Genomic DNA, 14273 nt, shown 5'->3' with positions numbered 1-14273 from the left:
AATCCTTGCTAATGGGTAAATTGGCCAACCTTCGAGATAAAATGAAAGATAAAATAGAGAGATAGAAAAGAGGAATCTTGAAACTGTATTTATAGATAGGAGATACAATAAAATCACTTTCGGTTGGTATAGGTTGAAGTCCAGCCAAAGGCTGAACAAAAAGCTTATAGAATCCTTGTACATGAAGTTCTATTGTTATTGCTTTTTCATCGGAACTATTTGCAGACACTTTAGTAGTTTCTGCACTAATTGTGTGGTTATAGATTTTGCTAGGAATTTTAAGTTTCCATAGATCTAACATTTGGAGTGGAGTAAGGTTTGTGGGATTATTTGAGGAAGAAGACATTGAAATGGAGTAAGGTTTGTGGAGTAAGGTTTGCACACGTTACCTTGGTGTGAATAATCTCATCTATGAATATATGATTCTACACAATGACATAAGAAACAAATAACTTGATACACAATGACCATTAATCGATGAAAATTACAAAATTTGTAAGGTTCTTCAAATCAAAATTACCTATTAGGTAATCATAGTTAACAGAGTAGCTAGCCACTTCAGCAAGATCGGTGAAAGAAAATCCCAAAATAGGAATATCAGAACTCGCAAAATTCTGAACTTTGGTATTCGATCGAAAAATCAATTTGTAAGGATGCAGAGTTGTACGATAAAATCCAACGACTGGAACAACATCAAAGTTTGATAGCTTATAAACTTCCCCTTCCTTTAATTTATTCTGGAATAGGTAAACCAATTCTTTCCTTATCAAGGCATGAATCTTACCTCCCTGTGTATTATTCAAAGTTTCGTTATTTATAGATCAACCATCACCAAGAACACGAGAAACATATCAAAACAAAACCAAAAAAAAAATAATCATACACAATAATCAATTCTATGAATTAGCAAACAAACCAAATATTACGAACAAACCTTCTCATCTATCAGCACCATTTCCATAGAGTTCAACTCATTAGGCTTCATAAAAGAAGAAATTGCCCACATACGGAGGACACGAACTTTGAACTTCCATGAATTATGCCCAGGAAGAACATCGCACAACATGTCAAATTGGGTTGCCATTTCGAAATCAAATTGGATGACTGATTCAGCCTCAAATGCAATGGAAGAAGAAAAGAAATTATGGATATTTATAAGTGAGAATCACAAACAATAACACACTGTTGAGAATAGTCTTATTCAAATGATTATAGAGAAAAGAAGAATCAGAATATATTCTTACCCAATTGCTAGAAACAAAGCCGCATAGTATTCCCATAATCAGAATCAATTTACGCGCGCAAAGCTTTTGAAAAACGAATCTAAAACACCCTATTAAGCTGGAACAATCGCACATGATAAGCTGGCAGTGTTTCTGTGAGCATGTTGGTGTGAAAGCTCCTGGAACGGCGAAGAGAACGACTTTTTTGCCTTTTGTTAGGTCGGAAACTGTTATGGTTTGGACTTCGCCGGCGGGGTCGAGGTATGAGAAGGTGGATTCGGGAAGTTTGTCGCCGACGGAGATGGTGGCGGAGATTTTGGATGAAGTGGAAAATCGGAGAGGTTTTGGGTTGAAACGGTTGAGTTTGAGGGGGAGGGTAAAATTGGAAGAGAGGGTTTTGGTTTTGGGAGATAAGAGTGATGTGGTGGTGGAAGAAGAGAGGAGTCTAGAGAAAGAGAGAGATGTATCCATTGATGAGAATTTTGAGGTACAATCTAATAGTAAAAACCCTATTTTTTCTAAACAAACAGTGGCCCAATCAAGGAGAGTTCAGTATTTTGAAAACTGGATGATTTTTGGCTGAAATAGTTCTCGACGAATGGGTTTGCATTGTTAATATATAGGATTTTTTAACTTTAAGCTAAAAGTAACTTTCAGGTTGAAAAAAAGTCAGGCCAAACGCAACCTAAAAATAACTTTTGAAGATCATAAACTTTGATATTTTTTGGTTATAATTTGCAGTAAAAAATTTAATTTTTTTTTTTGCTTATAAATTGAAACGGAGTAAGCACTTTTTTTTAGGTAAACTAAAGATATCTTTTGCGCACAACTAATTCTCTCGAAGTAACTGAGATCTATTTAAAGAGTCAACTTCTCTCAATAAATGCTTCTTCATAGCACTGGTCAGGGATCGAACTAAGGACCACTTGTAAAATTTAGTCTTAAAATAGGTCTCAGAGTTATTTAATATATTGTTTAAATATTTTTTTAATATTTTAAATTAGTCTTTGTTTTTGTCCAAAAAAAATTACTCTTTGTTTTTTTTGTCTTAGATGAAGTGGTAATCTATTGAAATTAAACTCACAAATAATTGTGAGAACTCGGGTCACGACGCCCGGTCTAATAATTTCGACAATTTTGTTAGTTGAGCTTAAACTTATGAGACAAATTAATCTTTATTTTTATCAAATATTTTTTAATTTAATCATTCTATTAACATTTGTTTCATTTATTGCGGAATAAAATTTTAGCCCTTTCAGACAAAATTGACCAAACCGGAAAAATTCAAACAAAAACGATAAAAAAAAAAACTATTTGTTTCAGTTCAGTTCAAAAATAAAACCAAATTGTTTTTTTTTTTTTGAAGGAAAATAAAACCAAATTGTGTTTGGTTCAATTCTTGATTTTTATTTTTAAAAACTAATGAGACTAACCGATGTGTACAATTACCAATAATGAATTGGTTGTAAGATTTTGGTCCCCTTAAGCATGTAGTTAGACCGTTAGAGGTCGGTTTTTGGTTCATGAGTATGAAGAAAATTCAGTTGGGAGGGGGAGAATCCACCTTGTATATCCCAATTATTCCTCGATGAAGATTAGTCATCACTAAAGAAAGTAGAAAGTTCGTATCAATATCATGAAAAAAAAAACAAAATACACAATTAATAATTTATGCATAATGAGCAGGGATATGTGACAAATAATATGATATTCGTCTCCGCCCGTTAAATAAATATGATATAAGTAGGAATATGTTAGATGTCCTAGGTTCGATCTTCGGCTCCATTGTAAACCAAAACTAAGAGTGTTTAAGTAACATAAAGCTCCATTGTTGTTATTTGTCAAAAGCTACACTATGTAGCTTCTGCAAAATCACGGTGGATCACCGTAATTCTGATATATTATCACTGTGATGGCAAACATAGGACAAATATGTGATTTTCCAAATTTTTTTCCTTTCTTCTTTTTAGTTTATAGACAAAATGATAATAACCATTAAAAATTCACATACAAATAGAGGAGCCGGGTTCAAACCCCAATCAAATCTCAACTAACAAATTCTTCAGTTATTCTTTTTTTTTTACAACAATTCTTCACTTATTCTATTCACCTTAAATAGTGAAATTTTGATCAATACACTACTTAAAAACACGATAAAGATAACTCGTCCCTTCACTAAGTAGATGAATCGAGGTTCAAACTCTCATCATGACGTCCGATCTAGTAATTTTGGCATTATTTATCAGTTGAGCTAAGACTTAACGACTGACAAATGTAAATATGTAATCTCCATTTAATAATTTAAGCTTTGCAATGAGTATGACAGAACAAATATAAACAGTGCTCTCCGGGTGTGGCCAAGGCAAACAATAACGCCATAACTTAGTAGCAAAGGTCCTCAAATCCCATGTATTCATGCCTCTGAATCTTCTCAATCATATGTGATATTCCTACTCCACCTATACACAATCATATACAAATGAAACTTTAGTGAAAATAAATCATACAAGTGAAAGATATGTTGTAAACAAAGCTAGAACTAATCAGCCATAGTTAAAAACTTTAAATCGCAGTCCGCAACGGTTTGCTATAAAAATTTTGGAGGTCTTTGCAATCACATCGCAACTGCAATTTTAGTCACATCAATTAAATGCACGTAAACTTCTACGAAATTTTTTAAAAAATTTGTGGAGGCCTCTTTCGCAATTGCGTACACATCAACTACTTATGTCCACAAATAATTGTTATAATATAAGCATTAGTACTCACCTAGTGCAATGGCACTTACAAGAACTGTGAAGGATAAGACAAAGATAATCAAGGAAGCTCTTTGAAAGATATTGACAAGCTTATCAATGATTTTCTGTCCTATGTATGCAGCAATTGTAGCCACAATAGTAAGGTAGAGAGCTGCAATTTGAGATGAAAGATATGTATTAGTTGAAAAGTATACACTTGACTTTTATGACTATGTTTGTAAAAATGTAAAACATAAATTATAATTTTACCATAAGGAACCGGAAAACGATTCAAGAGGAAATATTGTGCAACTGATATTGATGCTGTAAATGTCATTCCTAATGTGGCTGTGGCACTTGCTACCTGCAAGGTTATGAAACATTAAATAACTATATTTTGATCAATTTATGCAATGATATACAATATAGGAAGGAGCGCCCTTAGGGCCGACTGGGAGGGCTACGGTTCGTCCCAAAATTTTCATATTTAATAAATAAATATATATATATATATATATATATATATATATATAAATATATATATATATATATATATATATATATATACATATTTTTGTTCGGACACCGAATACACCTTCAATCAGAAATATTAATACTACTAGAAGATACCTGAGGAGCAATTCCGAGTTCGATAAACAAAGGACCCATGACAAATCCACCACCAACACCAAGAAGTCCACCCAAAATTCCAGCTAGCAAGGAACAGGAAAGTGATAGAATTAGAAGGTGCAATGGCCAATGTGTGCCATGATCTTGTTTTGAAACTGTAATCTTCTTCCCTTGATATAGGCCTATTGCTTGGTACATTGAAACCCCTACGGTCACTGGTATCTATAAAACACAAATTTAATTCCTAAGAGTGTAAGTAATTGTTAGTTTTCCATAGTATGGATCAAATTAAGTCAAATTGTTTGACACAAAGAGAAAGTGTATAAAATTACCTGTAACAAAGTAAGTATCCAGTATGTGATTGAACATGTAGTTGTATAATTCTGTTGAGAAATGAATGAATCTTTTTAAGTAATAATTATTTCATATGAATGTACCAGGAAAAGAAAGGAGAGAATGCATGAAAAGGTTGCATTGGCCATAGTTTTTCTCCTTGTTAGGATTCGAATCCCAAACCTTCAACTCCTTAACCCTTAACTCAACTAACTCAACCAGTTGAGCTAACCATTTCACCCGTAGTTTGGATATCACTGCGTTCATCCGATCAATGCATTGGTGTGACCGTTGGATTCAAATCGGATTATTCACAAAATATGCTGATTTTGTTTTATTTTTTAAAAATCTAAAATACCAAACTTAAAATATAGCCGTTTAGGGTGTATTTGATTTGTAAAAAAGTAAATACTAAATAATGGACAAAACAATACATGAATAAACAAGATAGTATAAGAGAAGACAAAACTCTATCGGAGGGATAATATTTTTTACATTCGAAAATAAAATGGATATTGTTGTATTTTTTATAGTTGTACTATAGACAAAATATTGTCATGTGGTTCAATGAGGGACAAAAAACTTGTTTTTGTCCTATTCCATATTATCTACTTTGTCCAGTCCTATAATCAGTTTTTAAATCAAATAGGGTATAACAAAAAGTTGTTCAATCCAATTCTCTATTTTTTAGCAGATCTAACACACTCAGTCTTAATCCAACTGTCATCGATGTACCGCCTGTGTGAATTTAAGGTATTCCGACCAAAGAAAAAATCTTGATCCAAAATTTACCTTGGCAATCTGTAAGAGAAGGACTGCAAACCAAACAAAACAAAGAAATCCAAATTCCTTCCAACGAATATTGCTGAGAATTGTCCCCTGGTTTACCTACATGTAGTGACGGAGCCAGGAATATTAGAAAGTCTGAGCAAAATTTTAATCGCAATGGAAACTCACAAATCATACTAACCTTAGTATACTCCAAGTCAAGCTCTTTTGCTCCTACATGTGCATCCATTTCAAAAAGCTCATAAAATTCACCCATCTTCCAATAAAAGAGGGAAAGAAAGATTTCATTTGGTTGTAAATTGTAAGGATTGGACTAATGACACTAATAAAACTTAGCCATATTTTATCTACATGCATAGTTACGTATAAGTAGTACTTTTATTATTAATTGTTTTGGAAAATAGTTGCATTTAGTATTATATCTAATTAGTGGTTAATGGGATTACATTAAGATAAAACAATATTAAAATATGCCTACTTGCGTAATTTCCTTTCGAGTCTCATCATCCGGACAACTAGGAAGCCGTTTGTAATTGTATTCAACTTCTTCACTGCTACTGGCTGAAAGAAAAACACAATTTTTATAGATATCTTTGTCAAAGAAAATAAATAAATTATACTCCCTTCAGCCTTATTTATAAGCAAAAGTTATTTTTTAGATTCATTGAAAAATCAATGTATCTGGCCTATAAATAAATAGATATATTGGTTTTTCGATGAATCTAAAAAAGTAACCGGTAGATATCTATTGTCATTGATTTTGTTTCTTTGTGACCAGCTGACCATGCATGTTGAGTGGTTTCATTGAAAACCAATAAAAATATAATACACTCACCAGTAGACTCCAAATGCTTGACAGCCTCCTGTTATTCCAAATGATATATTGATAAAGAAAAATCAAGGATTAGAAATGTAATTAGCAAATAAATTTTATGCCTACAATAAAACTTTTGCACACATGCATATATAATCGAATCACTTAATTTTTCCACTTTATTGTGTTAGTTTTTAAAACATATGTCTACTAGTTCAATGGTAAAAGTCTAACATTATACTAACTTCGATGGATAAAGTTTAAATCCCCTCGTTCCCAATTAAGGGTAGTCAATGTCATTAGTATTATTTTGATTAATAACAATAACATTTTCTTATTTTCAAATTTTTTAAAACCTCCTAAAATATAGATAATTTTATACTAACTGTGTATACAAATTAAATTCAAGTATACTTATAAAAAATATTACATAAACTATTGAAATTTATAGTATTTATTTACCTCTAACACTATGGTTTCATTATTCCATGTCTCAAGACCCTTTAAGCAAGCCTTCACTGATGTCCCTGCAAATATCAATAACATAACAAATCAGTATGTTATAGTCCGGTAAATAAATGAACCTGGAATTTTTAAGTGAACCTGAAATTTAAATAATCCAGTAAATTACCTATGAAGATAATAATTAGTAGAACAGTGATCATCCAATCAGCAAAAACTACACTTAAAAGAACCCCTATGCTAATACCAAGAATGATTACAGGTTGATTAAGAAGCACTAAATCATAGTCAATCATTGGTATATCAAGTGTTGGATGCCTTAGTTTCAAATTGAAGAATACAGTTGATATTGCAGCACCAGTAATCATACCTAAAAAATACACATAAATTGTCAAAATCTCAAAAAAATCATGTACACCCTGTCCCAAAATAATTATAGTTTAAAGTTTTTACACACAAATTAATAAAAGAAATAAAGAAGTCAACAAACATGCCAAATTTACTAAATTACAAACACATTGAAAAGTTAAAAAGTTACTTCATAGAACCTTGTGTGGATCAGAAGAAACTCACACTCACACAGGTCCACAGTGTACTTTCCCAACAAAATGCATGCAGGTCTTTAAAACGGTACTTGAGGGCAAAGTTGAAAAAAAAAACCATTCATCGAAAACGCCTATCATTATGAAAATTACTCCTTCTATTCCTTATTATAAGAGAAGTTTAACTTTTTAGGTTCATTGTAAAATTAATTTATTTAGACCATATTATAGTCTAGATATATTAGTTTTACAATAAACTTAGAAAATAAAAATTCTCTTAATAAGGACCAGAGGAAGTATTTACTTTAAGAGCAATTAAAATATCACAATCGGAGAGGGAGTAAGTGAACAAAAAAAAAAGTGTATCATGATACACACTTTTTTTTTTGTTTGACAATATCAATATATCTTTAAAAAAATTATTGTGGAACCTTAATTTTGGAAGATTTAGGACTATCGTCGTCTTTACTCTGTTTTAGATATGTTTTAGGAGTAACACTTACATAGGCACAAGCCTAAACCAAATATCCTTGGGCACACATACATATTTTTGAAAAAGTTAAATATAAATAAATTAATTAATAATAGTTGATGTGACTAAATCATTTATATTTTAAAAAAAAATCTTTGATGTGTGTGTGCCTAAATAGTATTATTTGTGATTGTGCCTATCAAAGAATTTCTGATGTTTTAGATACAATCCTAGTTGTTAAAGTATATGTTAAGTGATGCTCATGATCAAGCCTAAGTTGCATTATACATTGTATAGCTAACAATTTGTAACTAACTTGTAGCACAAGTTATCATGTAGATAGTGTAGCTTAGCTTATGGTAGATCCTCTATGATTGTATATAAGTGATGTTAGTGTAAGAACAATTCATTCTATTCAATAATGAAGAATCTTTTCTTTCAATTCCCTCTCTATTCTTAAATCATAACATGGTATCATCCGCCTTCAAGATCCTAACCGTTTTTCCACCACCGTAACCGTTTTCTTCCGCCGCCGTAACCGTTTTTCATCATGGTTCGAGCTCAACCTGATCCAGTTCTTGACAATTCTTCTCCTTACTATGTCCATCCCGGCGATGGACCTTCCTCTGTTATCGTTACTCCTCTTCTCACCGGTGCTAACTACCATTCTTGGTCACGTTCTATGAAACGTGCGCTCGGTGCGAAGATGAAGCTTGATTTCATCACCGGTGCTCTTCCAATGCCGGACGATGACTTTGATCCTGCCTATCGTGCTTGGCATCGTTGCAATCAGCTGATCTCATCTTGGATTTTGAACTCCATTTCTCCTTCGATTGCTCAATCTGTCGTATTCATGGAGAACGCCATTGATATATGGAATGATCTTCGTGAACGTTTCTCGCAAGGTGATTTGGTTCGTATCTCTGAACTTCAACAAGAAATCTATGCTTTGAAACAAGATAATCGTTCTGTAACTGATTTCTACTCTGAACTCAAGACTCTTTGGGAGGAATTAGAATTGTATCTTCCAATTCCTTCTTGCACTTGCCGTCAGCGCTGTGTTTGCGAAGCTATGAGGTCTGCGCGTAGAAATCACATCTTGCTTCAAACCGTTCGTTTCCTAACTGGTTTGAATGAGAATTTCTCTACTGTTAGGTCACAGATCTTGATCATGGAGCCTCTTCCTCCAATTAACCGAGTTTTCTCCTTAGTTATCCAGCATGAACGCCAAGGTAACTTTGCTGAAATTGATGATTCTAAGATTTTGGTTAATGCTGCAAGATCTGCAAAACCTTCTTCTAGTTCCAAATCTTCTACTCGTAGTTGTTCTTACTGTGGAAAGGACAATCATGTGGTTGAAAATTGCTTCAAAAAGAATGGTGTACCACCACACATGAAGAAGTTTTCATCTGCTCATAATGTTGCAGCTGAGGGAGGTAGTGTTGATTCTAATGTTGCTCCTACTCCTCCATCACTCTCTCAAGATCAGTATGATAAGCTCATGACTCTCCTTCAGAATTCTAATCTTGCATCCAATGTTGGTTCTGCAAGCTCCAATCAGGTTGGTTCTTCCATCATCACTGATCATTCATCAGTGATTCACAAAGGTATTCATCTTTCTTCTCATAATGCATGTGTTCTTGGCACTTGGATCATTGATTCAGGTGCTAGTCACCACATATGCAACTCATTATCTTGGTTTCAATCATATATTGAAATCAATCCTATTCACATTAAATTGCCTAATGGAAATTTTGCAATTGCCAAATATTCTGGTATTGTTAATTTTTCTTCAAAATTAGTCATTCATGATGTTCTATATGTGCCTGCTTTTTCAATCAATTTAATTGCTGTGTCCAAACTTTGTAGTTCATCTAATTACATTGTTAATTTCACTGGTTCACAATGTGTCATTCAGGACAAGAAGTGCTTGAAGATGATTGGTTCTGGTGATGAGCATGAAGGCCTGTATCACCTTAAACTCACAGATAGATTGGCTCATGTTGCTTCCATTGATGGTTCTAACCATGCCACCATTCCCAAAACAGCTATATGGCATTTTAGATTAGGGCACCCCTCCCATCATAGACTTGTTAGTATGAAAAATAAGTTCCCTTATGTAATAGCAGATCATAAAGGAATATGTGACATTTGTCACCTTGCTAGGTTTAAGAAATTGCCTTATGGTAATAGTTTTAATAAAGCAGTTGCTGCTTATGATGTAATTCATTTTGACATTTGGGGCCCTATATCAATAAAATCTGTTCATGGTTATTCATATTTTCTAACTGCTGTAGATGATTATAGCAGATTTACATGGATTATCTTAATGAAATCTAAAGCTGAAACTAGAACTCATATAGTAACTTTACTCAAAATGATAAAAACTCAATATAATCACCAAGTCAAAATTGTTAGGTCTGATAATGGACCTGAGTTTCTAATGCATGATTACTACTCTTCTAATGGCATTTTACATCAAACAAGTTGTGTAGAATCTCCACAACAAAATGGTAGAGTGGAGAGGAAACATCAACATCTTTTGAACATTGGTAGAGCTCTTTTATATCAGTCAAATTTGCCTAAAAATTTCTGGTCTTATGCTGTATTACATGCTGCATACATCATTAATAGAATTCCCACACTTGTACTTGAAAATAAATCACCATATGAAATGTTGCATCAATCTTTACCTGATTTAAATGATTTGAAAGTATTTGGTTCTCTTGCATATGCATCTACTTTAACTGCTAATAGAACAAAACTATCACCAAGGGGTAGAAAATGCATTTTCTTAGGCTACAAGCAAGGTGTCAAAGGCACCATCCTTTTTGATCTTGAATCCAGAGACATTTTCATTTCAAGAAATGTCAAACATTTTGATCATATTTTACCTTATACCACCAACAATTCCAAAAACCATTGGCATTACCATTCAATCCTTGACAGTGATTCCATCACTCCCTCACCAGATAATTCAACTCAATACTTTGACACTTCTGCCATTACACCACCAAATGACTCACCTCCTAACACACCTGACCAACAACATAATTTACCTAACTCTACACCAACTGCTACTTCACCATTGGTTAGGCCTGACAGGATAAAGCATAAACCTTCCTATCTGTCTGATTATGTATGCAGTTCTTCAGATTCATCCACACAGCCATCATCTCCAGGTATTCTCTATCCTATCTCCTCATTTCATTCTTTAGATCATTTGTCTTCTTCACATAGTGTCTACACAATGTCTCTCACACAACACACATAACCTAAAACCTATACTGAAGCTTGTAAATCAGAACATTGGATACAAGCTATGAATTCTGAGCTTGAGGCATTGGCTCGTACTGGCACTTGGAAGATTGTAGATTTACCACCTAATGTTAAGCCAATTGGTAACAAGTGGGTTTACAAAATTAAGCACAAGTCTGATGGCACCATAGAGAGATACAAGGCCAGACTTGTAGCTAAAGGCTATAACCAGGTAGAAGGTCTTGATTTCTTTGACACTTTCTCACCTGTTGCTAAACTCACTACAGTTAGAATGCTTCTTGCCATTGCATCTATTAAAGGGTGGTTCTTACATCAGTTGGATGTCAATAATGCCTTCTTGCATGGAGATTTACAGGAGAATGTTTATATGCAAATACCAGATGGTGTTCAGTGCACTAAGCCTAACCAAGTATGTAAGCTGCTCAAGAGTTTGTATGGCTTGAAACAAGCCAGCAGAAAGTGGTATGAAAAGCTTACATCTTTGTTAGTCAGGGAGGGATATACACAATCCACCTCTGATTATTCATTATTCACACTCAGTCAACAAAACAACTTCACTGCATTACTTATATATGTTGATGATGTGATATTGGCTGGCACTAATATGCAAGAGATAGATAGAATCAAAACTATTCTGGATCACAACTTCAAAATCAAGGATTTGGGAGTTGTGAAGTACTTTCTTGGATTAGAAGTTGCTCATTCTAAAGAAGGCATCAGCATTTCTCAGAGGAAATACTGTCTTGATCTGCTCAATGACTCAGGTTTGCTTGGCTCCAAACCTGCATCTACACCTCTGGATCCCTCTATCAAGCTACATCAAGACAATGGGAAGCCATTTGAAGATATAAGCTTGTACAGGAGACTTGTAGGGAAATTGTTATATCTCACCAACACTAGGCCTGATATAACATATGCAACACAACAGTTAAGTCAGTTCTTGCATAACCCTACTGTGACACACTACAAAGCAGCTTGTAGAGTCATTAGATATCTCAAGCACAATCCTGGTAGAGGCCTCATGTTCCACAGAAACACAGATATGCATCTCCTTGGATACTCAGATGCTGACTGGGCAGGGTGTTTAGATACAAGGAAATCAACAACTGGATATTGCTTCTTCTTAGGTTCATCACTAGTTTCATGGAAAGCTAAGAAGCAGTCAACTATATCCAAATCATCCTCTGAAGCAGAATATAGAGCACTATCTTCAGCAACTTGTGAATTAACATGGCTGCTATACTTGCTGAAAGATTTACACATTGAAAGTTCCAAACAGCCAGTGTTGTTCTGTGACAACCAGAGTGCCTTACACATAGCTTCCAATCCTGTCTTTCATGAAAGGACTAAACATATAGAGATTGACTGTCATCTTGTTAGAGAGAAGGTACAAGAAGGCTTGATGAGATTGCTTCCTATTTCAACACATGATCAGCTAGCAGATTTTCTGACAAAAGCATTGCCTGCACCAAAGTTTAACAATCTCTTGTCCAAGCTTGGATTGCTTGACATATACCAAGCATCAGCTTGTGGGAGGATGTTAAGTGATGCTCATGATCAAGCCTAAGTTGCATTATACATTGTATAGCTAACAATTTGTAACTAACTTGTAGCACAAGTTATCATGTAGATAGTGTAGCTTAGCTTATGGTAGATCCTCTATGATTGTATATAAGTGATGTTAGTGTAAGAACAATTCATTCTATTCAATAATGAAGAATCTTTTCTTTCAATTCCCTCTCTATTCTTAAATCATAACAGTATATAAAAATTTATCAATATAGTTTCTAATATATTAACGACAGAGATTAAATTGACTTTATATACTTTAGAAACTACTCTTTATATTTATATACTTTATGAATTAAATTGGAGAAAGTTAAACTTTTTTTTTTAAAAACATACTTTATGTACTAAACGGATGATTTATTTATTCCCATTTCACAAAACCAATTTCAAGATCCATTCAGAAAATAGAACTTTCTAAAGAGGTAAATGCTTTATAGAGATCTAGTGATAGGTTCTTACATTTTGAAATAGCAGCAGCTGATTTTGCATCAAATCCAATAATCAAGATTAACATTGGAACAAAGATGCCACCACCACCAACTCCACCAACACTTCCAAATGAAGCTCCAAATATTCCAATCAAGGTACCAACAATAATTTTCCATCCAAATTCCATATCCTATTAATTAATAATTGAACAATAAAATTCTATGTTCATACATAATCACACATTTATATATGAAATACAAACTTAGAAGAATTAATATTTAATACAAATAACAAAGTTATGGATGCAAAAAACTTACTGGCCAAATATGTTCATAACCTGAATGACTATTAGCTTTGACATGATGATAAAAAGATTGTGCTTCATTCATTAACCATGATGATGATGATGATTCTTCATTTTTGAATGTTCTATTAGCACAAAAAATAATGAGAAGAACAAACAAAAGAATGAATGAAAACAAAACCACATTTCTCATCATGACTCTTCAATGATGAAATGCTAACCAGCCTGGAAAGATAGATGTAAACTTTTTGTTGAAACTATGTGAGAGCAGAAATGGAAGAAAATATCTTTCATATATATGAAAGGGTCCATACATTGATAGCTAGTAGGTTTTCCTTACCCCACTTCATTCATTCTCATATATATAATAGTCGTGAACACATGATCGAAAGATTCAAAATTTAATTTAATTTTTCAAAAATGAAAAGGGGAGTGATGGTGAAATAGAGTTGTAGTTAGAAATGCGAATATATGTTAGATCGGTCTACACGAGTATATGATATAGAGTCTGTTTGATGTGCTAAAAAATAGGGGATTGGACAATTTTTGTTGCATCCTGTTTGATTTGAAACTGGTTATGAGACTGGACAAATTAGGTGGCAATAGACAAGACAAAAACAAGATTTTTTGTCCCTCAATGAACCGAGGCCCGGCCTCCACACAAGTGCGGAGTGTGCGACGAACGGCAT

The 14273-nt window shown here is 33.5% G+C and overlaps 2 protein-coding genes across 2 annotated transcripts; both read right to left on the bottom strand.

The window, feature by feature from the left end:
- Positions 1-438: 438 nt before the first annotated feature.
- Positions 439-1085, bottom strand: LOC123902873 (replication factor A protein 1-like). The gene is made up of 2 exons (XM_045952685.1): positions 935-1085; positions 439-788 (listed from the first exon to the last, which is right to left on the bottom strand). Exons 1-2 carry the CDS (start codon positions 1082-1084, stop codon positions 471-473), a joined length of 468 nt encoding a protein of 155 aa, XP_045808641.1. The 5' UTR covers position 1085; the 3' UTR covers positions 439-470.
- Positions 1086-3269: 2184 nt separating this feature from the next.
- LOC123902871 (sulfite exporter TauE/SafE family protein 3-like) lies at positions 3270-14019 on the bottom strand. The gene is made up of 13 exons (XM_045952683.1): positions 13598-14019; positions 13311-13470; positions 7159-7359; positions 6990-7054; positions 6549-6576; positions 6192-6274; positions 5895-5969; positions 5717-5812; positions 4924-4974; positions 4592-4813; positions 4232-4325; positions 3993-4133; positions 3270-3682 (listed from the first exon to the last, which is right to left on the bottom strand). Exons 1-13 carry the CDS (start codon positions 13778-13780, stop codon positions 3606-3608), a joined length of 1476 nt encoding a protein of 491 aa, XP_045808639.1. The 5' UTR covers positions 13781-14019; the 3' UTR covers positions 3270-3605.
- Positions 14020-14273: the final 254 nt, after the last annotated feature.

Source organism: Trifolium pratense, linkage group LG1 (genome assembly GCF_020283565.1).
Source record: "Trifolium pratense cultivar HEN17-A07 linkage group LG1, ARS_RC_1.1, whole genome shotgun sequence".
Classification (NCBI taxonomy): domain Eukaryota; kingdom Viridiplantae; phylum Streptophyta; class Magnoliopsida; order Fabales; family Fabaceae; genus Trifolium; species Trifolium pratense.
This window is presented reverse-complemented; position numbering and strand designations above follow the sequence as displayed.

What these genes read in the sequence shown, in the direction of transcription:
- LOC123902871 (XM_045952683.1), bottom strand. Translation starts at nt 13,780, where the DNA reads ATGATGAGAAATGTGGTTTTGTTTTCATTCATTCTTTTGTTTGTTCTT. An exon ending in TTGACTTGGAGTATACTAAG is followed by an intron (nt 5,813 to 5,894) that starts GTTAGTATGATT and finishes CACTACATGTAG; the next exon opens with GTAAACCAGGGGACAATTCT. An exon ending in TCGTTTTCCGGTTCCTTATG is followed by an intron (nt 4,134 to 4,231) that starts GTAAAATTATAA and finishes CTCAAATTGCAG; the next exon opens with CTCTCTACCTTACTATTGTG.
- LOC123902873 (XM_045952685.1), bottom strand. Translation starts at nt 1,084, where the DNA reads ATGGCAACCCAATTTGACATGTTGTGCGATGTTCTTCCTGGGCATAAT. An exon ending in TGGTGCTGATAGATGAGAAG is followed by an intron (nt 789 to 934) that starts GTTTGTTCGTAA and finishes AATAATACACAG; the next exon opens with GGAGGTAAGATTCATGCCTT.